At 43.5% G+C, this 21,805-nt stretch overlaps 8 protein-coding genes across 8 annotated transcripts; 3 read left to right on the top strand and 5 right to left on the bottom strand.

Annotated features, from left to right (window-relative positions):
- Window positions 1-52: 52 nt before the first annotated feature.
- On the top strand, window positions 53-1,415 carry PCYB_081410 (ADP/ATP carrier protein; the record flags this gene model as incomplete). The annotated part of the gene is made up of 3 exons (XM_004221879.1): window positions 53-181; window positions 384-698; window positions 918-1,415. Coding segments are annotated over 3 exons (939 nt in total), but the record flags the coding sequence as incomplete, so codon positions are not given.
- Window positions 1,416-2,265: 850 nt separating this feature from the next.
- Window positions 2,266-2,879, top strand: PCYB_081420 (hypothetical protein; the record flags this gene model as incomplete). Its single annotated transcript, XM_004221880.1, has 1 exon — window positions 2,266-2,879. A coding segment is annotated over one exon (614 nt), but the record flags the coding sequence as incomplete, so codon positions are not given.
- Window positions 2,880-3,367: 488 nt separating this feature from the next.
- Window positions 3,368-5,442, bottom strand: PCYB_081430 (tRNA ligase putative; the record flags this gene model as incomplete). Its single annotated transcript, XM_004221881.1, has 2 exons — window positions 3,368-4,685; window positions 4,799-5,442. 2 exons carry the CDS (start codon window positions 5,440-5,442, stop codon window positions 3,368-3,370), a joined length of 1,962 nt encoding a protein of 653 aa, XP_004221929.1.
- Window positions 5,443-6,519: 1,077 nt separating this feature from the next.
- On the top strand, window positions 6,520-9,909 carry PCYB_081440 (hypothetical protein; the record flags this gene model as incomplete). Its single annotated transcript, XM_004221882.1, has 3 exons — window positions 6,520-6,588; window positions 6,644-8,750; window positions 8,885-9,909. The coding sequence occupies 3 exons, from the start codon at window positions 6,520-6,522 to the stop codon at window positions 9,907-9,909; spliced, it is 3,201 nt and encodes a 1,066-aa protein (XP_004221930.1).
- Window positions 9,886-10,839, bottom strand: PCYB_081450 (hypothetical protein; the record flags this gene model as incomplete). The annotated part of the gene is made up of 3 exons (XM_004221883.1): window positions 10,514-10,839; window positions 10,369-10,416; window positions 9,886-10,171 (listed from the first exon to the last, which is right to left on the bottom strand). A coding segment is annotated over exon 3 (275 nt), but the record flags the coding sequence as incomplete, so codon positions are not given.
- A 180-nt stretch (window positions 10,840-11,019) lies between these two features.
- On the bottom strand, window positions 11,020-12,200 carry PCYB_081460 (hypothetical protein; the record flags this gene model as incomplete). Its single annotated transcript, XM_004221884.1, has 2 exons — window positions 11,020-11,940; window positions 12,150-12,200. Coding segments are annotated over 2 exons (969 nt in total), but the record flags the coding sequence as incomplete, so codon positions are not given.
- A 925-nt stretch (window positions 12,201-13,125) lies between these two features.
- PCYB_081470 (hypothetical protein) lies at window positions 13,126-13,713 on the bottom strand (the record flags this gene model as incomplete). Its single annotated transcript, XM_004221885.1, has 1 exon — window positions 13,126-13,713. A coding segment is annotated over one exon (585 nt), but the record flags the coding sequence as incomplete, so codon positions are not given.
- Window positions 13,714-16,060: 2,347 nt separating this feature from the next.
- On the bottom strand, window positions 16,061-20,816 carry PCYB_081480 (regulator of nonsense transcripts; the record flags this gene model as incomplete). Its single annotated transcript, XM_004221886.1, has 2 exons — window positions 16,061-20,261; window positions 20,605-20,816. The coding sequence occupies 2 exons, from the start codon at window positions 20,814-20,816 to the stop codon at window positions 16,061-16,063; spliced, it is 4,413 nt and encodes a 1,470-aa protein (XP_004221934.1).
- Between the last annotated feature and the right edge of the window lie 989 nt (window positions 20,817-21,805).

The raw sequence follows: 21,805 nt of genomic DNA on the forward strand, positions 1-21,805 counted from the left end.
AAAAAAATTAAATATAAGGAGTTATTCATAACGACTTTTTTAACCCATGGAGGATCAAATCTCATTTCTAAGCTTCTCGTTTCTCCCTTGGAGCGAATTGTAATCATTAGACAAACGCAACCTTTTTTTTTCAGAAACGTTTTGCTCCACTCCTCCTTTACGTACTCAAATATAGTAAGAGGTAAGTCGGGCTCCGCACAGTAGGGTTGGAAAAAGATGTACCTACAACGGTCGCTCTCGTTTACGTGCCTGTACCGTTTGCGCTCCTTTACGTGCCCCTACCGGTTGCGTTCTTTTTCGTACCCGCACCAGACGCGTTGCCTCACGTGCATACAACACGCCTACACCGCCGCACACCTGTCGCTCCCTTCCACGCACCCAAGGTATATACGCCAACCAAGGCCTGACGTCCCTCTGGTGGGGGTACCATGCAAGCATATGGAACTTCCTTTCCTTCAGCTTTTTCAGATTACTCTTTCACGATAAGATCAAGTACAACCTAGCGATAGAAAACAGCAAAAAGAACTACCTAACAACCTTCTTCCTCCTATATACCTCCAGTTGCTTGGCAGCTGTGATTGCATACCCGCTGGACACCATTCATAATTGCATGGCACTAAACCATGAAACAGTTAAGAATAAAAAGCTCACCAGCAGGGGCATTTTCCTTTTCATATACGATTTGATTCTAAAAAAAAGTAAGAGCAGCGCGGAATGGAAGAAGCTGCGGAGGGGCGCACACATAAGACGGCTCTACGTGTTTATATGACCCACTTCCTGTGTGCAACGGGCAGCTATACGCGTAGGCATATACTTGTATGCTTTTGCATTTGGTGCGTCCCCACCGCTGCCCTCACTACGTTCGTCCACGCATGTTCAGTTCATTCCCCCAATATTTTTTCCCCCCCACACGACAGAAATTAAACACCTGTACGCTGGGTACAGCCTGTGCCTACTAAACTTTATCCCTTATTTGCTCATCTCAATAAAGCTGAATGAAATTTTTACCAAGTACTTTATCGAATTCAATTCTCACCAAAAAGATGGCGATTCCAAACAGGGGGGAGAACAATATGCTGATAGAAACATAAGTGAAGACTATCAAAGACTGTTTAAAAAAACGCCAAACGTCTTGTCCTACATTTTCCTGGGTGTACTCACCGGGTACATATCACAAGTGGCCACGTACCCCCTGGAGACCATACGAAGGAAGTACCAGTACCACGTCATATATGAAAAGAATTTCCCCCAAACATTAATGTATAGTAAAAATTGGAATGTGAAGAAGCCACAAAAACTTATCACCAAAATTTCGAATGTATACAGGGGATTTTCCTTGCATACCTTTAAATTAATTCCAGAGTATTTAATATTCAGTTGTTTTTTTTACTACGTTAAGAACAATATACCTATATGAGTTTGTCCCCTCCCCTACTCATTTTTGTGGTTCCCCTTGTTCTCAGCAATGTGACAATTTTTGCCTGAACGGTTCATATTTTTTTTTTAATTTTTTAATTTTTAATTTTTTTTTTTTTTTTCTGTAATTTTGGCTAGTTATAAAAAAACTGCCCCTTTTGCTGCGAAACGCTTCTGTGCCGAATGTGCCAGTTTGTGTCACATGCTTCTGATTTATTCATTTCCTTTCCGCGTTTTGCGAGTTAGAAGAACTCGCAGTCTGTTTTCTTATTCAGTTAGTTATTCATTTAGTTATTCATTTAGTTATTCATTTACTTACTTATGTACTAATTTATTTTTTTTGTCGTTCCCACGTTTGCGCATGTTTTGTGCAAGTATGGCTTGTTTCCCCCCCAAAACTGCACACATTTGAATTTTTTTAAAAAAACCCCCCTCCTTCGCATTGAGCTCTCCCCGTGTGCAAGAACAACGTTTTATGCTCACGTACCAGCTGCCAACCTCCCCATTTTCAAAATGGCAAAAAATTGCAAAATTGCACGGGAGATATATGACAGTGCCCCACGTGCTAGGCGTCAACAGGAGAGTGACAGCATTTAAAGGTATCCTTACATTGGGGCAAAACGGGTAGAAAGAAGCGGATAGAGATAAGCCTGTATAGGTAATCCCTTAGTGAACCTCCCCCCTTCCGTGGGTACCACAAACAAAGTAAGGTGCACCCCACTGGTGAGCGGCTGTTGTGGAGATACTTACCTGCACGTGCATGCGTACGTAGGCAAACCTGTATGGTGGTCCATCTACATCATAGCATCCTGGACTTCCCCCTGTCACCCTAAGATAAACCGCTCCACAATGCAGAGGGCCCTCTTCTCCAACGCGCGAATTTACCACTTCCTAAAAGTGGAGAGGAGACACGGGGGGACGTCCCTGCTGACCAAAATTGGACAGTCATTCAACCAGGAAAGTTTAAGAAATGCGAAAATAAAGTTAACTAACTATGGAAAGAGCATCTCACCAAACCAACTGGGAAAGACAAACAGCAGTACTGGAGGAGCAAGCGGAGGAAGTGGCATATTCCAACACTTTATAGATATATTTAAAAAAAAAACAAACGTAAAGGATAGCCCCCAAAGTAGTGACAAAAACGAAAAAAAGGAAAAGGAGTTTTTTGAATACTACATAAAATGCTTGATGAAGTATGAAGGAATTTTCACATATCGAAAATTTCAATCAAAAGACCTGTGTGACTATTTCAACGTCTTTGGCTTGACATATAAATATAAAAAAAAGATGAATCCACAATTGGAGAAATTAAAGAAGCAGTACGAAGTTATGAATTCATTTTTACCTTACGAGCTGGACTCGGATGATTGCAAAATATTTCACGAGGAGAGTAAAAAGTACATAGCTCAGTCGTGCAACGTCGATGTTAATTTCATTGATGAGTTACTACTTTTTCACGATTCGTTAAAGACTGACAGAACGTGGTTTTATCGGAGAATTATTTTAAAGAGGAAGCTACCTGAGAGTTTTGAAGAACGAGAAATTGAGGCTCCGTACGATAGACCCATCATGAAGACTTTTAATTATGGCATTAAAGAATCTTCACTGGAATATGAACAGTACATGCGAAAGCATGGGCGAAAAATGAAATTCAAAAAATGGTTCTCGAAGAAGCACCCGTGGTTTAGGAAAAACAGCTCTGGCAAAAACAGATGGGCCACGCGGCCATACACGAAAAAGTTCCCCTACCTATACTACTCGCGCGTCCCCGGGCACTTGTACCTCTCCAGGAACAGGCCTCGCGTTGGAGGGGGCGTGTAAGTGGCATGAACGTGGCGTGAACGTGGCGTGAAAGCGGCGCGATTGGAACCACGTCCGGGGGTTAACTTATGAGGGATGTGCCATACGAGTAACGCCCCATTTTGGTAATGCCCCATTTCAGTGCTACCCCTCACACAATCTTAATCAAATCGCGCAGGGCGAACTCGCGCGTTGGCTCCGCCAACATGCCCAAGGAAGCCCCACTCGCAGGGGAGACGTCCAAGCCAATGTTGCGCAAAATAGACGAACAGGTTTGCGGCATAATGGGATACAAAAAAACGGAAACAAATTTTATACCCTCCAGGGTCTCATAAATTATTCGATTAAAACGGACAGAATCATCAATACACTTCCAGGGCTCCCGATGGACGAAAAATTTGTTCACCTGTTTTATCAGCGTCATTAAATTTTCCAAAAAGAGAGCAAACTCCCTATTATGAATTAGGGTTAATAACTTCTGTTTGATTTCTGAACATTGACTCAAAATGGGAGACTCTAAAAAATCGGTTTTCCCATCTTGCAAAAAAATATGCATGTAATTATTATCCATACAGAGGGACACAACTCGGTATATTAAATTTCCGACATTATTTCGCATAAACAGTTGGAACGATTCAAGGTGTTCTTTCTTAAAATTTTTGTCCTCAAAAATATTAGCACAGCCAAAGAAGTATAATCGAACAATATCTGAGTTATATTTTTGTACAATCTCAAATGGGCTTATTACATTTCCTATCGTTTTGGACATTTTCACATTTTCGTTTTTTATCAATCCATGACATAATATTTTTTGTGGCAATTTTAAGTGAAGACTTTGCAACAGGCAGATGTAAAGCACGCCATGGAATTTGAGGATATCCTTTCCTATTACCTGTACTTGGGGATTCCATGCCTTTTGGAAGAGCCTAGAAAGGGTGTCATCTGTGGGAATCATATCATATGGGGGTTCCTGATTACTCATGCGGGGATCCCTCTCCTTGTGGCGGGAATTCTCCAAGCCGACTATGCTCAAGATATCTTCATAGGAGCAAACAAGTTCGTCGCTATCCGCTTTGTCGCTATCCGCTTTGTCGCTCTCCATTTCGTCACTCTCCATTTCGTCGTTATCGACTTCATCACCCTCCACTTTGTCACCCTCCACTTCGTGCGAGGGAGGAGAACGTGGAGACCCACTCGATTTTTCCCTGTGAGATGTGTCACCACCTCGTGGGGAATGAATAGCAGAGGAGTCACTTCCCGTACGTAGTTGCTTCTTCTTCACCATGTACAACACTGAGGATACATACGACAGGAGCGCATCGAACCAGACATAGATGGTCCCTTTTTCTTCACCAGGAATTTTGATTCCCCACTGTGTGTTGTACCTACTTATGCATACATCCTTCAGTTCGTGATTGACAAAATGGAGCATCTCCTTCTGTAGATAGGAGGGGTATATAACCTCTTCACTACGTTGATAAAAATCAATTAAAAATTTTTTAAATTTTAAAATGTTAAAAAAGTAGCTATTTTCTTCCTCAATGTACAGAACACTGCGGTCGTTTTTTTTTTTTTTTTTAACTCAAATTCGTTAAGATACTTTTCTTCATTTACATCGTAGTACCCTCTATAAGCTCCTTTGTATATGTAGCCATTTTGTGCTAAATATTTCCAAACCTGTTGCACAAAGCTTTTGTGAAATTGGCTAGTTGTCCTATAAAATATATTAACATGTACATGTAATTTTTTGTTCATCATTTGGTAATAGCTACTCATATGGTTGACATGCTCCGTGCTGGAGATTTTCAGGTTCTGAGATTTTCGTTCAATTTTTAATCCGTGCTCATCCATTCCGGAAAAGAGAATAACCCTTCTTCCACGGTTTCTTTCCTCTGTGCATTCCCATTTGGCGAAGCGGCATATGATGTCACTCAAAACGTTGCAGTATGCATGTCCTATGTGAGGCTTGTCATTTGCGTAGTACACCGGGGTGCTAACGAAGTAGACCTCCTCCGTTTGTTCTGCAACCTTTTCGCGATCACGACTCGGCACATTGGCAGGGTGCTTCTCCTCGATGCAGGGATTATTGGCAGGGCGCTTCTCCTCGATGTAGGAATCCCCCCCCGGGGTGCTACACTTGGCGGGGTTCTCCGGGTTCCCCTTTTGCGAAGCTCCCAATGCTATTTTTGTAACCCTCGCTCGTGTTGTGGTATGCCCCCAAGGCATGTGCTCCTTGCCCCTATTTACGTACGCATGGTAATATTTGTGTTTCCTTTTTAGGTTTGGGCTACTCCATATGTTTGGTCCTTCCTTTCGGCGAAATGGTGACGACCATCCGTGGTGGCGATCAATTGGACGAAAGTCGGCACACGGGTTGGAGAAGGGCGGAGGGCTTCCCTTGAATGCTTCTGCGAGGGGCACACTTATCAGGCCAACCAGCAGGGGGTGGAACGCCCATTTCATAATTTGGATCAACTGGTTCACTTGGCGTGCGGGATGCAGCCTCTACAGCAACATATAGCCCCTATTTTTTGCGCTTGCTTGATTTTTGGTTACTTTAATTTTTCCTTTTTCCGAGTACCCCCTGGGCTCTGCGACATCGGCAGCGGGTGTTTCAAAGGGGCATGTGGATCGTTCCCCCTGAGTAGTAGAACTGCCAACGGGAGTGCCTCCACAGGTATGCAGCCTGGTAATCACAGCCTGGTAATCACAGCCTGGTAATTACAGCCTCGTAATTGCATCCCGCTAACTGCAATCTGCGCGCGAGCGGCGGGGGTTGTATGCCCCTTTCCGCCGCGAAACTGGGGAACCGTATCGCTTTTTCCTCCGCTGGAAATATTCGCCCCATCTTGCTGGCGTATATATGCAACGTGGGACAAAAAAAAAAAAAAAAAAGGCAAAAACGGGGGATTCGAACGACCTCATCGAGTCGTTTTTCTGTTCCGTTTTGTTCGCATTTCATGCGGCATTATGTTCAAACGTCTCGTCATTTTCTTCCCCACTTTTTGCTATTTTTTTCCCCATTTTTCTTGCTACTCTTTTTTCCCGCGTTCTGCAAAATTTCCACAAGCCATTTTGTGGCCATCGCGCGTGGTACCACCCTCAGTCATGGTCATCGCATCATGTGATGAATCACCACGGCAACCCCCCCCAAACGGTTGAACCTACGGGATGGTACTACTTGCATAACACGTGGTCCTACTCACGGGAATAGGAACCATTCTCCTTTTTGGATTCCCTCCCCCCCTCCATCGGTAACTGTACCACTCACTCCCGCTTCTTTCTCGTGATTAACAAAAAAAAATGGGAAAACGAACACGGCGAGGGAAGAGGAAAATCACCTCGCTGAACGAGCTGTACGAATTGGAGTATGTAAAAAAAGAAAAAAAAAAAATTGAAACAACTCAACTCGTTTAAAGTTAAGAAGAGTGACGAACAGAGTGTAGAGGCAAATAAAGAAAGAGACAAAAATGGAAAACAAATTAACTACTTGATACTTGAGGAGTATAAAAAACTGAAGGAACTCGAGGAGCCTACTCAAGAAAAGGGAAAAGAAATAGATGCAGAGGAAAGGAAAAATAAATCAGCCTATTCAACCTTTTTGCAAATCTTAAAAAAAAAGGAACAACAGGAAAGGGAAACCAATGGAGACACCAGTGGTCACATTAGGAAAAAGCATTTAAATGGGAGACTCGCTTTAGCACATCCATCCGAAGGGACCACCTCCGATGAAGAAGAAGCAAACCGGGGAAACTCTCCTAAAAAGGAGGAAGCCAAAGAAGGCACTTCAAACCCTCAGAACAAAGAATCCAAAATAAATGTGCCAAAAAATGTAGACGACTTGTATATGTCCTTTCTAATAAGAAGTGTAAAAAATCAGAGGAGCCAACAGATCGGAAGAAGGATCTCCCCCAAATGGGAGACTTCCCAAAGTAAGCATAAAACAACTGAGGGGAAGAGCCCTGACCAAACGGATGACCTCTCCATTAACAGGAGTGAAGCATATAGCGAAGAAGCTCCGGAAGGAACCCAGCCGCACCCCAATTACTGCCCTACCTATAAAGCCAAATGCATTTTTAAAAATTACATGAACGAGTCATACAAATTGCATGAAAACAAAATGGATTACTTCTTCACCTTTTGCCAAAACGTGGACGAGAAATTTTTGCAGAAATTTTGCGCAAAAAAAGGATGCAAAGTGGGGAAAGGGGATGGCGCCGAGCGAGGCAGGAAAAGCGAAACCATCGAGGAGGCCTACGTGACGTCCAACTTGTTTTTGGAAACGAACATTTTTAGTCGCTCCAGGGATGAGCGGCATGCCGGGGGGCGGACTGAGGAGCGCACTAACGACCGCACCGATAGCCACGTAGATAGCCGCACCGATAACCACGTAGATAATCGCACCGATAGCCGCACCGATAGCCGCGCCGATAGCCACGTCGACCCCGAGGGCGAACTCTTCTGCGACGTCCAAGTCAAACCGCATTTTTTCTCCAGCTACCGGGAGAAAAACCACGTGCCCTATTACCTGCTGAACGTCCTAGACACGACCCCAAAGTGCTTTCTGCACAAAGGGAACCCCTACAACGTGTACGAACCCATAGTCCAGCGCGCGCAGAATTACCTCTCCGCCTTTGAGCACCCCCTAGCGTACTTCAACAAGGCTGTTTACAAATACCTGGAGGAGTACTACGGCGATGGCCCCGATCGAGTGGGCGCTCAGCAAAATGGTGAAAATTACGATAATGAAGGAGACAAGCGTATTATCGAAGACTACCTCTATGCCTCCCCTCTCCACGATGCAAAGACGAGCGGTCGACCCCATAAGGACAAAGAAAAAACGCTAAACATGGTGAATCTCATGCAGCATGACGAACTGAAGAGCTACTTCCACTACATCAACTCGTACGTCGATGTCCTGTACTCAAACCAACACGTCCTTAACAGCCATTTTGTTAGACTCCTAAATACAGTCCACATCCTAACCCACTTAAAGAAAAGGAGGAAGAGAAAAAAGTACATAAAAAAAAAAATAGAAAAATTGGAAAAGGAACAACAAGTAGAAAAAGACAACGTGCAAGTGAAGGAAGAACTCTGTGATGAAAGTTTTGCAAGGCCAAAAATTTTAATCCTTTGTGGATTCAGACATATTGCAAAGGAGTACACCGATTTAATCATCCATATGTTAACACCCACAGAGGTGAAAAATAAAAACAGATTTATTAACGAATATGATGTAACTGCTGAAGAGAAAAAATCCATCAGAGATATATTCCAAAAAAAGAGAAAACCGATTGATTATATAAATTTGTACAGAGGAAATAATGATGACTGTTTCAGGCTAGGAATTAAGTTGCTGGATGATGAGAAGAAACTACACCTGTATAGCCCATTCTATGACAGCGATATTTTAATATCTTCCCCACTTGGATTGGATGTCATCATTAAGGAGAGCCATGGAGAGGGAGAGGATAATGTCGGGCTGGAAAGTGAGGACTCTTCCGATCGAGACGAATGGGGGTATGAGGAAAAGGGTACATCACACAAGGGGAAAAGGAGCAACCGAACCAAAGAAGGAAATCCGAAAAAAAGAAAAAACGAAAAAAAAAAAAACTGTACGAATACGACTTTCTCTCTTCGATCGAAATTTTAATCATCGACCAGGCAGATATCATTTTAATGCAAAATATTTTGACGCTAAAAAATGTGCTAAATTTTGTGAACAAACCTTTGCTGAGATGGGGAAGTGCCAACATAAATCGAATCCCCAAGTATGTGATAAACGGGTACGTGAAGAACTACAGACAAACGATAATTACCGCCAGCATTCTGGACACAACGTTCATTTCGCTAATTCAGGCGGCGACCAATTACAGGGGCTTCGTGAAACTGTTCATGAAGGGGGGAGACGTGGAGGGGGATAGGGAAAATGGGCAGATGGGCGATGAGAAAGATGGGCAGATGGGCGATGAGAAAGATGGGCAGCTGGGCGATGAGAAAGATGGGCAGCTGGGCGATGAGAAAGGTGGGCAGCTGGGCGATGAGAAAGGTGGGCAGCTGGGCGATGAGAAAAATGGGCAACGGACTGACGGGGGCAGTGGACAGCTCCTCAACGTGGATGACCCAAGTCTCCCCTGCAAAACGATCTTGCTAAGCGTAAGAAACCACTTCCACACAAATCAGTATTTCAGAAAAATTGAGTGCTCGCACATTCTCCAAATAGAGGAGAGCATCATACAGTTTTTCTCCACAAACGTAATTGACATCCTCACAAATATTAAGCAGCTCCTCATTTTTTTACCCACCTACATTGAATACCTTCGCATATACGAAATTTTAAAAAAAAATGACATTTCTTTTAAAGGAGTGAACGAATATACAAATGAAAAAAAAATTGGAAAAATTCAAAAGCTGTTTAAATTTGGAAGAATAAACATCTTACTGGTTACTGGTCGTTTGGTATTTTACGAGAGATGTACCTTCAGGGGGGCCAACCACGTCATTTTTTTTTCCCCTCCCAAATTTCCATTTATGTACTATGAAATGATTAAAAATTTAGTCCCATCCTCAAATTCGTCCTCCATTTGTTATTATACAAAATATCATACTTACGAGTTGGAACGTATCGTGGGGCAAAAACTGGCCATGCAGTTGATGCGGGAGAAGCCCGGCAAAATTACTCTCTTTAAGTGAGCTTGCGTTGGTGAAGAATGGTGCACACATATATAAAGAAAATAACGCAGGGTTAAAAAATAAAAAAAATTCATACAAGCCTTGGTGTCCATCGGGGCCTCACAGATAATGCATCCGTTCGAGATGTTCAACTTTATTTCGCCATGAGGAAAGACCTCCATTTTCTTTTGGTGCCTCTCCCCATTTTGGAAAACTCTGCAAAGAAGTCGCTCTCTACATTTCCTTGATGATTTTCCAATGCATATCCACATTTAGCCTTTTTCTGTGGTAAAGAAAAAAGTGGTGAAATTTTTTTCCACAAAAATGTGTAAGGTGTTGCGCTTGCACCTGGTCGTGGTATTACCAGGTTATTTGCATTTTTTTTTTTGTGTTTCTGCCCCTCTTTGTTTTTCTTATTTTTCGTGTTTTTCCCCTTTTTTTTGTCCACATTTGAACCTACCCCAAAATGCCCCATTTTACCAATTCGCCATAAGACTCAATTTCCAGCTTTTCCAGTTTGGTCATCATCTTAAAGGTGAAATTTGCAAACAGTTGTGGAATTAAAGCAGCCAATTGTAGTATGAACAGAAAAAAAAAAAAAAATAGCCATTTCGGCTGTACAAACCATTTCCGCTTTGGCTAGCTGAAGCTCATAATCCGACAATGTTGATTTTTTGCCTGAACGTTCATGCATTTTGCTAATTATAGTGTTTGCTCGTAAAAAAGGAAACAAAAGCGTCTTCCTACAAAAATGTGTAAACCGTTATATGTGCCTAATTGGGGATGAAAATGCTGAGCACAGTGGCCATGATGTAGTTTCTTTCCGCTCGTTAACAACTGTGCGGAAGTTCAACGAAAAATAAGAAGCAAACGCGGAAAAGGTTCAATCGAAATGAGGAAGGCAAGGATAGAAGTCGCGAAGGGGACGAAACATAAACCACAATTGGGTAAGCATCCTACAAATTGACGTGATCGCCAAGCAAAAATACCAACAAGTGATTTTTCGACACACGTGCTCGTGGTACGTAAAAATGGGAAAACGAGTGGAGTAACAACGAATTAAAGGATCCGTTTCCCCCACTTCCACCGCGCATGACCGCACAGCTGCTGAGCTAAAAGAATGTCAAAGCTCAAAAAAGAGTAGACAGCTGCAGGGCATCCATTTCATGCTTGGTATCATTTCGCGCGTTAAACATTCGGATAAAATTAATATTTTTGTATAAAACGCGATGGAAATTTCGTAAGCTCTGTAAATTCACCTCTTTTATTAGCGTATTCACCATTTTGTTGTTCCTTCTGCAGCTGTTAAAGTACTCTGAGAATAAATTATTCGTTACGCAGTCGTCATCGATTATGTTTTTTTCTTCCTCTTTTACTTCCGCTTTTACTTCCGCTTTCACTTCCGCGTTTTCTTCTCCCTTTTGGGCCACGCCAAACCTGGCATGGTCCCCATTTGAAGGTCCCTTCTTCAAATAAAACGCATTAAAAAAATTATTTAGTTCACAAATGAAGTCCCCTTTGGAGTACATCTTATGTTTGTCTATGTACGAATCTATCGTTGCAATTTTGTTAACATAAGAGTTGACTTCCCTATCTCCTATGAACATGCTGTGCTCCCCCGTTTCCCCTGCATTTAGACATACTCCGTTAATCTCCCCCTTCGGTTTATTTTTCCATCTCGACGGCTGTGAATTGCTATACGAGTGGTACATCAAAAGGGCGTCATCGAATTTGTTGTTGTTTTTTTTTTTCTTCCCCTCCTTCCTTTTATCATTATGACTTAAATTAATTGAACAGTAGTTCTCCAGCACATACTGAGCAAAAAAATGTTCATCTCCCTGTAACGTTTTCAAAACTACTAGACACAAGTTAATGCACTTCTCAATATTCTTCATGGACTTGTCCAACTTTCTTCTGCAATTCATTTTAGAACCTTCACTGTCATCTCTTTTTATGCCATCGTTCTCTTTAATTTTGTCCAATGCGTAATACAAATTGAAGACAAAATTTTTGAGGAGGATCCCAACGAGGGATTTAACCCCCTTTTGGAATCTGTTAAGGAGGGGATGATGGAAGGGGGATTTGAATAGGGTGTGCCATTGTTCTGATTTATATATGCCCACAGGGAGGTTCCCTTTATGTACAGGCCAAGTCAATTAGAAGCGTTTCCATGTGCATGCATAAGTACGTACTACTGGATTATTTGCCCTCTCGCAAGAAAAACACATGCTACAATTATCATGTCACCCATTCCACCCCACTTCGCGCATTTATCATTCAGGGCGAGTGTATTTTTCAAAGCACAGACATTACTGAACAAAAAAAAAAAAAGTACTGTATAACCACTATTCTGGGATCATTTCACACACCTTTAGTGTTTCCCCTCCCCCCCCACAAGGCAATGACAACATAACCATTTGGCATTCTCATTTCTACCATGACATGACTGCATATGTGTTAGTGTGTGTGCCTAGGTGATCGTGTATGTAAAGGGGTAAAGGTGACTGCCCTACCGTTTCGGAAAAATATCCCCATGGTCCATTGTTCTGCTCATTTTTTGCGCTCCCCCCGTGTGATTACCAAATGGTTCAACTTGGACGGCAAGAGATTGGGCAGCACTACGGGGTTAGGGTGCTATCAAATCGGTACACCCGCGAGTTAGTGAGGGCAAGTGATTGCCTAAACAATGTTGTTGATTTCCAAGTGTGCATTCGCTTGTCCAAATCGGAACGAATACACACAAAGGAAGAAATTCAACGAAAACGATTTAATTTGTCCTGTCGGAGAAACACTCCCTTTGTCAGATTTCACATATGTATTCAACTCCTGTTGCGTGGAGAGGAGGTGCCTCATTTGGGAGGTATACACAAACAGACGCTTCGTTGGCTACCTACATACATGTACACATGCGTGGGAACAAAAGGAAAAGGTTTCCCATTCTTTTGCCCCCTCCAAAAAAAAAAAAAAAAAAAACGCTTCAATCAAGAGACAGCCTTATGGAGGGTAAATTTTGGTAATAGTACGGCGTCAGGGGGAGAAGGGTGTAGACATTTGAAGAAGACTCCTTTGGGGGGAAGTCCTTTGGAGGGGAGTCCTTTGGAGGGAGCTCCTTTGGAGGGGAGTCCTTTGGAGGGAAGTCCTTTGGAGGGAAGTCCTTTGAAGGAGAATCCTTTGTGACGGCCTCATCTTCCACAAGGTGAATATCGCTTGGCGAAATTACACCTACGTTGTTCTTACCATGTGTGCATTTGGGGGGAATTTTTTTTTTAAAAATGCCACGCGTATGTTTAAAGTATGTGTACGCTTTGGAGGTGTCACAACTGGTAATATACTGCAGGCAGTGGTCTCCCCCTTCGCATGTCAAAAATTTGTTTCCTCCCTTTGTGTTCCTACCGTTCCTACCAGGACAATCAACACATCGTTTGACCAAAAATCGCTTTAATAACTTCCGAACGTACAATTTGCACGCTGTCTCAATTTTGAATAGCCCATATATCTTTTTAAAGGCTGTAAAAAATTTAACTCGCACTTTGTTACGCTTGAAATGTGCATTCGTTTTAACCTCGCGATAAAATTCGTTAAGCGCTTTTGCAATTGGGGATTTAATTTCCCTTTGTACGATGCATATCCCGTTGCAGACGCTTCGTTTTTCTTCATCTTCTTTTTTGTTAATAATTTTTATTTTTCGAAAAGCATTTCGTAGCAAATTTTTTTCGCTGATCGCCTTGTTCAAAATTTCAAGTCCCCTCCCTGTTTTGAGGGTGCTCGTGACGAGGTCTTTCCCCTCCTCAAAGGTTAGGAACTGTTTCTTCAATTTCTCGCTAACTTTGGACACGGGTGCGGGAGGAAGAAGTGAAGGGGGGGGGAAGAAGTGAAAGGGGGGGAAGAAGTCAAGGCGGGAGGCAGAAGTGGAGGGGAGAGGCAGAAGTGAAGGGGGGAGGCTGATTGGACAGAAAGTTTGCACACTCGCAGGATGGCACTTTTGCAGGTTGGCTACTTTTGCGGGTTGGCCACTTTTGCAGGTTGGCTACATTTGCGGGTTGGCCACTTTTGCAGGTTGGGATGTTGGTGGGGTCCCCTCTCAGAGCAGCTGCACACGCGGGAATAGACAGCTCATATGGAAGTGTGCCCCCCCCGTGCGGGACCCCCCCCCCCATTCGTTTCCTCATCTTATGCTTACTTTTAATCATGGAGGATTAGCCTATCCGTTCACTGTCAAGAGGGTGCTAGCGTTTTTTATCCTTTATTTTTTATTCTTTATTTTATATTCTTTATCTTTTATTCTTTATTTTATACTTTTTATCTCTTATTTTTTATTTTTTTTTGTCCCATTTTGAAGTCCCCCCAATAGGCTTCACCCTTACTCTGCGTCTTCCTTCAAAATGACACACTTTTTAGCGGCTGGGCAAACTTCCCACCACACGCGCACAATTTGTTGACCTTTAAGTAAATGTGGGAAAGCCGAGTGCCGCAAAAATGGGTCACTTCCAGAGGGGGAAATTCATGACGCGGGTCACAAATTGGGACTCAGTCGCGAAATGGAAAAGTGGCAAACTAGCGATGTGGCGAAGCTTGTGAACAGGATGTGTAATTTGGCGAGGAGCCCCAATAATTTACAGATGAAATGAAAAAAATAACATCAAAAGCATGCCGCACATGTCGAGCTATCTTTGTCCTTCACCTTATCCGCGTGCAACCCATTTTGTACGTTTTTTTTTTTTTTTTCCTTCATTTGGAGTTAGCACCTCGAAGTTTTGCCCTCCATGTACATGCAACTTTATTCATTCCTGTCGCGCGCGTCTCGCACAGTTGAGTTGTTCACAAGGAATTGCACTGAACAAGGAGTGGTATAGGTCCTATGGGAAGGAAGAGCTCCAGCCAAGGCCGTAACTACAGGTGCACTTAAGCTTGTACATTACATAAAGCGTGTGCGCACAGTGTGTATAAATACATATATGCCGCTTCTCCACCTGCACAGACAGCGCTCTGGGGAAAAAAAAAAAAAACTTACGACACGCATTAACGATGAGGATGATCTTGTGTGGTCCATCTTCCAACGAAAAATTACAAAACGGGTAGAAGCGCCGCGTTCATAATGTGCGCACACGGTGTAGGGCGGCCACAAGGGTGTGATCTCCTCCTTGACACAGTTCGCCCGCTTAATGCCCTCCACACACACGCATGTATATGTGTGCCCTGGGTAGACAGGCAAAAGCAACTGCGCGAAAGGACACGTGCTGGTGGGCCTTTTTTTTAAAAATACAAAGGAATTCCCTGACCGTAAAACTGTTGTAATTTTTTAAGTCATATTCCTCCACAGGTGGGGCACACGAAAGACCTGTTTTGTTAAGGAGCCTCTCGATATTTTCGCTCGAACGTTCGCCCTCTAAATGTACGTAAAGATATGTTTACCTTCATCTCGCGTGTAAGTCCCATCGTTCGGTACACAGCCCATGTGTAGGTAGCCCCCCCTCTTGAAAGTTAAACCCGGTGCATGCAAGGGGGGTCCTCTTTTTGGTAGCCATCCCCCATGGAGTTCAATCACCCCGAAATGTGCATCACCTCAATTTGGAAGTTTTCCTCTGTAAGGTGACTACGCGGTATTTCGAAAATCAAAGATTCCAAAAAAAGGGATTCTATGGATAGCAAATATATCACTCCTTCCATTTGTCAGTTTGCTTTCCCACTCGGTTCACTTTTTTGCTCAACTTGTTGGGATACACGGTGCAGCGATGGGGAGTTCATTTTCCACTGCTGCTTCGCTTTGGTCTGCTTCTATTTAACCCGATTTTGCGCACTTGGGATGTTTACCCTTCCTTCACATGGTCACACTACACACATAAACAGGTGCGATTCGTCCTAATTGGAAACTACCTAAACAAATTCGCTTATGTATGTGGTTATTTTCTCCTTAGGTCATCCTCCAACAGTATGGTCCACCCGCCGCCTCCTCCTCCGCCTCTCTCCTTCTGTCCGGTTACGCTTGTCATTCTCATGCCTCGATTGGCAGATAAAGGGGGAGGGGGGCGCGATCCTTATCCATGGGAAAATCACAAAAAAAAAAAAAAAAAACGCCCATCATATGAGCTGGCAAATGTGGCTCCCTCATCTGTCCTATAAAAATATAATATGCCTACCTCACCCGAACTGATCATTATGTGAAAATTTGTTTTCATACATTTCTATTTCGATATCTCCTTAGTTCTGCTGTGTTGACGCGGTTCTGTTTAATCTCCCCGTGGTGGGCGCCAGTACTGCGCGGCTTACGCGGATTATGTGACCCATGTGCATTTTTCCCAGTGTGCAATCTGTGCGATTCGTGCGATCCGTGCAATCCGTGCAATCCGTGCGATTCGTGCAATCCGTGCGATCCGTGCGATCTGTGTGATCCGTGCGATTCGTACGATCCGTGCGCGCCCTGCCCGTTGTGCAGACTGGAGGAGTCCCTGTTATGGCCATAGTGAAACAGGTACGGAAACATATCTGAGTTCCTCACGAAGCTGCCGCCGAAGTTTTCTCTAAAACTGGAATCCAACAAATTGTTGGCTAAACGATTCCGATCCAAACTCACACTGCTGTTATTGTAGCATATCAAATTTTGGCTGGCATACTTGTTCGTGCTATTCGAAAGAGAAGGGGCGTGCTCATAACTGGGGAACCTGTCACTTGGGTAGTTTTTATTAACGACAGAGTAGTCATTGAATTGGGAGTGCTGACTCAAATTGTTTATGTAAGATTTTACTACCTGCTTCCCTCCTCCACCCTGCCTTTGATGCATATAACTGAGGAAGTCCTTGTTCATGACCTCGTCACTGCAGTAGCTAAGGTTCGACATATTCATGCGCATAAACGAGCTGCTGTTTTGGGTCTTACAGTCGTCACTGCCAGGGTGGCTTCCATCGCTCCGTTCACTTCTCCCGCTTCTGCCACTTCTCCCGCTTCTGCCACTTCTCCCGCTTCTATCACTCCCACCGCTTCTGCTCCTGCTCCTGCTCCTGCTTCGGCTCTTTCCGGAAAATGCGCCACCCCGGAGGGGCCTCTCGTTGGGCAGGAAGTAACTAAAGTTGATGTACCTCGACGGCTGCTTGGTCGGGGTCGGTATATGAATGTTCATCGGCTTCAAATTGGATAAGCACCCCTCCACGATTAAGTCCTTCTTCTTAAACTGACTGAGGAGATTAATCCACACGGAGTTCACATTCGTGATCGTCTCATTCGAGTTATAAGATCTTTTTATCATAACGTGATGTCTGGACAGTACCTTCGCATTACCACATATGATTAATCCATACTTGGCCCTCGTCAATGCTACATTTAACCTCCTTGGGTCATTTAAAAAGCCGATTCCTAATTTCTTGTTCGATCGAACACAGGAGAGAAGGATGAAGTCTTTTTCCCTTCCTTGAAATGCATCTACAGATGCTACTTCTATTTCTGTGGAATGTTGATATGAAATGTTTTTCTGAAAAAGGGAAGTTATGTAAGCTCTTTGTCCTTCGTATGGTGTTATCACCCCTATTTGGGTTGGCTTCAAGCCACAATTTATGAGAGTCCTCACTAGCTTCTCCATATTGGATGCTTCTGCTCTGTTTAAGTAGCTCGTCCCAGAAGCAGACATTTCTTCCAACCCCGTAGAGTTGTAAAAAAACATAGGACATTTTGGATTCGGCCATGGGAAATCCTTTAGTGGATATTCTCTCTCCTTCAAAGTTATCCCATTTTGGAGACAACCATCATAGAAGACGTATGATGGGAATTCACTTAATGCTGGATGCATACGATATTGGACTTCTAACCTAAAGGGCGTAATGCCTAACATAACTAATCGTTCGAATAGACTCTTTCCCAACCCTGCATTGGCTGCCTTTTTACAAACTATTATGGGACCTAATTGGCAGTGGTCTCCAACCAGTACAATCTGTTTGGCTCCTGTCACGAGGGGTACTAAACACTCCGGCTCTGTTGACTGTGTCGCTTCATCAACTAACACTTGACTAAATCGGAAACGTTTCAATCGTTTATCCATAGCACCAACACAGGTAGTACATATCACATCTGCCTCTAGCAATATTTTATATTCTGCAAAAAAAATTAATTTTTTTAATCTCCTTTCATCCTTTTGTGATAACTCTCCAACTTCTTCCTTCAATTCAAGCAACTTGTTCAGTTCTTCTCCTATATCTGATTTTAGTAATTTCATTTGATTATGGAGGTATAAATAATCTGCTATGCTGGGTACGTACTCTCTACTCTTGGCACATAGACGTACTACCTTTAGTCCAGTTTTGTGTATCCTTACAGAAAGCTGATCTACAGCAACGTTACTCGGGGCAGTGACTAATACTTTTCCCATCTTCGTTTTGGACAAATGATACACCAGAGTAGCACAGGTTAACGTTTTTCCTGTGCCTGGTGGTCCTTGAATTAGAGACAAGGGAGAAACCAAGCTTTTCTTTATAGCATCAATTTGTGAGTGATTAAGTGCAGCTAAGTTAGGGGCAGAATAATTTACAATACGTTGAGTTCTCTTCCCATGCACCTGATTGCTCAATGCCGTTTTGTAATAATTTAGTGACTCCTCTGTGACTTCATGTCCTAGTAGTTTATGATACAAATACCCACTAACTGAGTAGGAGTCTTGTGCAAATTCATTTAAAGCTAACTGCATTCGATCATATGCTGTACTTTTCCAAACAAACTCGACTGTGTACCCTGTCGTTATGTTATTTACCCATGGCCCATTAGCCGTACTAGAGGTTCTTAATTCTAAGGCTATTTCCTCCGTGTTGTGAATCCTAGAAATATGTCCTTCGCAACTCCATATCGTTCCGTCTGGGTATGTATATGACAATTTTAATTCATCTCCTGCTACTAACCTTAGTTCACTTTCCTCCTTCACGTAAATAAAGTGGGCATACCTTTTTTTATTCAATCCTATATCCCAACGGACTGTTACATTAGCTTGCTTCTGACCCTCCTTTATGGATTTATCATAATCTGCCTCCAACTGAATTAATGGTGCAAAGATGGACTGATAATGGTATGCGTCTTTATACCTTAGCTCTACCTTAACGGGTTCATCATTTAGGATCTCTGCATCTAGCTCATCTATATATACATCTTTTTTATTTTTCCATAGCTCTTCTAACTTATTTACATTATACGATGTGGTTCTTTTCCCCTTTCTTTCTGCTTCTTCCGCTGTGGGGATGTTTACTAGCCATTCTAGTAGACACCTGTCTTCAATCACTGGTTGCCATTTATTCAAATCCCAATCTTTCATCTTTATCAGTTCCTTTAAATTGTTTCCTACACTTGCGCAATAGCTGCTTACAGCCTCAGAGTCCTCCTTCGGGTTCGCATCCTCCTTAGGGATCACATCCTCCTTCTGGATCACGTCCTCCTTCTGGATCACATCCTCCTCCGTTTTTTCCTTTCCGCTTTGACTCTTCTTCTTCGCCGCAAACGCCCCAATGGAACTTCCTTCCCCGTCGCTCCCCTTCTCCTGCTCACTCATGTAGCCAAAATCGTCGCTGCTTAGATAGCCCTTGTTCTTTACCATGTCCGTGTCTTCCTTCGTGCTGGCAACGTCATCTTCATCCGTGCCAATTGGCTCCTCTTCCGCGTGGAAATCTTCGTACGGGAGGGCTTTCTTTTTTTCCTTCCTAGTCTCTCTCTCCGGGGGGTCCTTCAGGTCAGCGGCGTTTCCCTTCCCATTTGGCTTCCCCCCGGTTGGCTTCTCCTCGATTGGCTTCCCCCCATTTGGCTTCCCCCCATTTTGGTTCACCTCCTCTTGCTCCATTTCGCCCCTCCCCTGATCCTTCCCACTCAGCGATATGCACCTGGCTAAGCAAGGGTCCCTGCATATAATGACGACGACTCCCTCCTCGGGGGTGGGTAGAAAGCCCAACAGAAACACATTTTTGCACCCACAGTTGTAGCACTCTAAGATGGTTTCCCCCAGTAGGCTTTTCTTATGCAGTTTAATTTCCTTGTGCTTGGATCTCACCAGATGCGTAACAATATGGCTACCACACGTGCCATAGGACCCATTGCAGAACCATCGACTGCAGGTGTTGCACTGAACCACACTATCCACAGAATCCATTTCACAGTAACGACATCTAAAATATTTGGGCTTTTCTTTATTTCCCTTACTGACGCATGTCATGTCAACACTACAGCTGTAACTGTCACAGTTGCTGTTCGAGTACTGGCTTCCCTCCCTTGGGTACTTCCTCCTGGCATTGTAATCTTCGTACATTTTTTTTTTATCCTGTTCGTAGTCCTCGCTCGATATGCTAACATACCTGTTGGAAGTGCGGTCCCCACAGCTGTTTCTCTCCTGGAGGGAATGCACCTTTTCGTTATTGCTACTGTGTGGATTATTGAAGCCTAGGCTCTTTCCATCCCACTGTTTGGTTTTTTTTTTTTTTGCATCCCAAGTTATTCCATCCGTCACCCTTGTCGTAATTAGCAATGCGCTCCTCTGCCAAACTTTCATCCTCTAGGTCGATCTCACCACCGGTATCGTGATAACCATCATCTACATATGCGTATCTGTGTTCCAAGCCGACAGCTCTCCCCTCTATCAGGCGGTCCTCTTCCTCTCTGTGCACATCATCCAGTCTCTTCTCATGTGAAGTGTTGCGAGCCCCTCGTGCAAGTTTGCTATTTTTTCCAGTAGACCTACTTTTCTTACTTCCTTCTTTATACATGGTCGTGGTGTCTACTGAGGAGTTATCCGTGCTGTCTTCTCCGTCTCCGTCGTCTGTCCCGTTTTCTCCATTTTTCACATCCCTCTCGAAAAACTGCTCCGAAATCTTTTTCCCATTTTTTTTTTTCTCCTTCTCCTTTAAGGTACAGAAATTGTAAAAGTCGTCAAAATCGTCCACATCTATTTGGTTGTAGTCGAATGTGTTATCCATGGTTCACTCGTATGGCGGTGTCTCCCTTTTGCACAGCGGCAAGTTGGGATCCTCCGCGGGTTATGTGTATCAGGAGAGGGGGGGGAAAAGCTCCTCGTAGGTACATATATGACTGCATGCGCACGTATTATCCTCTTTCTTCTGGGGGATTTATCTCTAGTGCTCACGCGGGTACTAGCTCAGGTGTACCTACGTACTCACCACACCAAAGTAGGAACAGGAAAATACGTCGTGTGTTACGTATGCACGTGCACAAACGAGTACTTCACAGATGAGTACTTCACAGATGAGTACTTCACAGATGAGTACTTCACAAATGAGTACTTCACAACTGTGCGTCTTTACTCCCCTCGCACTTTTCTCTCCTTGTAGGCGCGATAAAAGGAGGACATTACCACACGGTGTACCCTGCGATGTGTACAGTGTACGTACATGCCGAGTTAATGCGTGCCGATTAACACCCCTGTACGTACATGCCGAGTTAAGCACGTGCCGATTCACACCCCTGTACGTACAGTCCCACTCCGTGTGCACACTTCTTATGTTCAAGCCCCCACTTGAGCAAAACTGCGCCACCTCTCTGCGCTCTTCAACTTTTGGATACCCCTCCCAAAAAAAAAGGGTCACAAAGGGGAGAAAAAAAAAAGAAAGAAAGCAAATTAGCTAATTTTCTATAAAAAATAAGCAAATTTTTTTTGCCTTCTCAAACGGCACTGTACAGAGCCGAACAAAGCTATACAAGGTGGAACTTGATAATGACATACACTAGGAATACGTGGTGCGCCGTTTCACCGCTACCTAATTTCGTGTGTTAAAAAAGGGGGGACGACAAAGCTTTTTTGATTTGCACAAAAAGGGTCCAAAAGTGTGGCCATATCATACACCTCTCCTATTTATGTACATGTGCACATATTATATGTGTACAATGTCACAAGGGCAAATGCACATACATAAAAGAGTGCCTTCCAATTTGGTGAAAAAGAAAAAAA

Source organism: Plasmodium cynomolgi, chromosome 8, assembly GCF_000321355.1.
Source record: "Plasmodium cynomolgi strain B DNA, chromosome 8, whole genome shotgun sequence".
In the NCBI taxonomy this organism is placed as follows: domain Eukaryota; phylum Apicomplexa; class Aconoidasida; order Haemosporida; family Plasmodiidae; genus Plasmodium; species Plasmodium cynomolgi.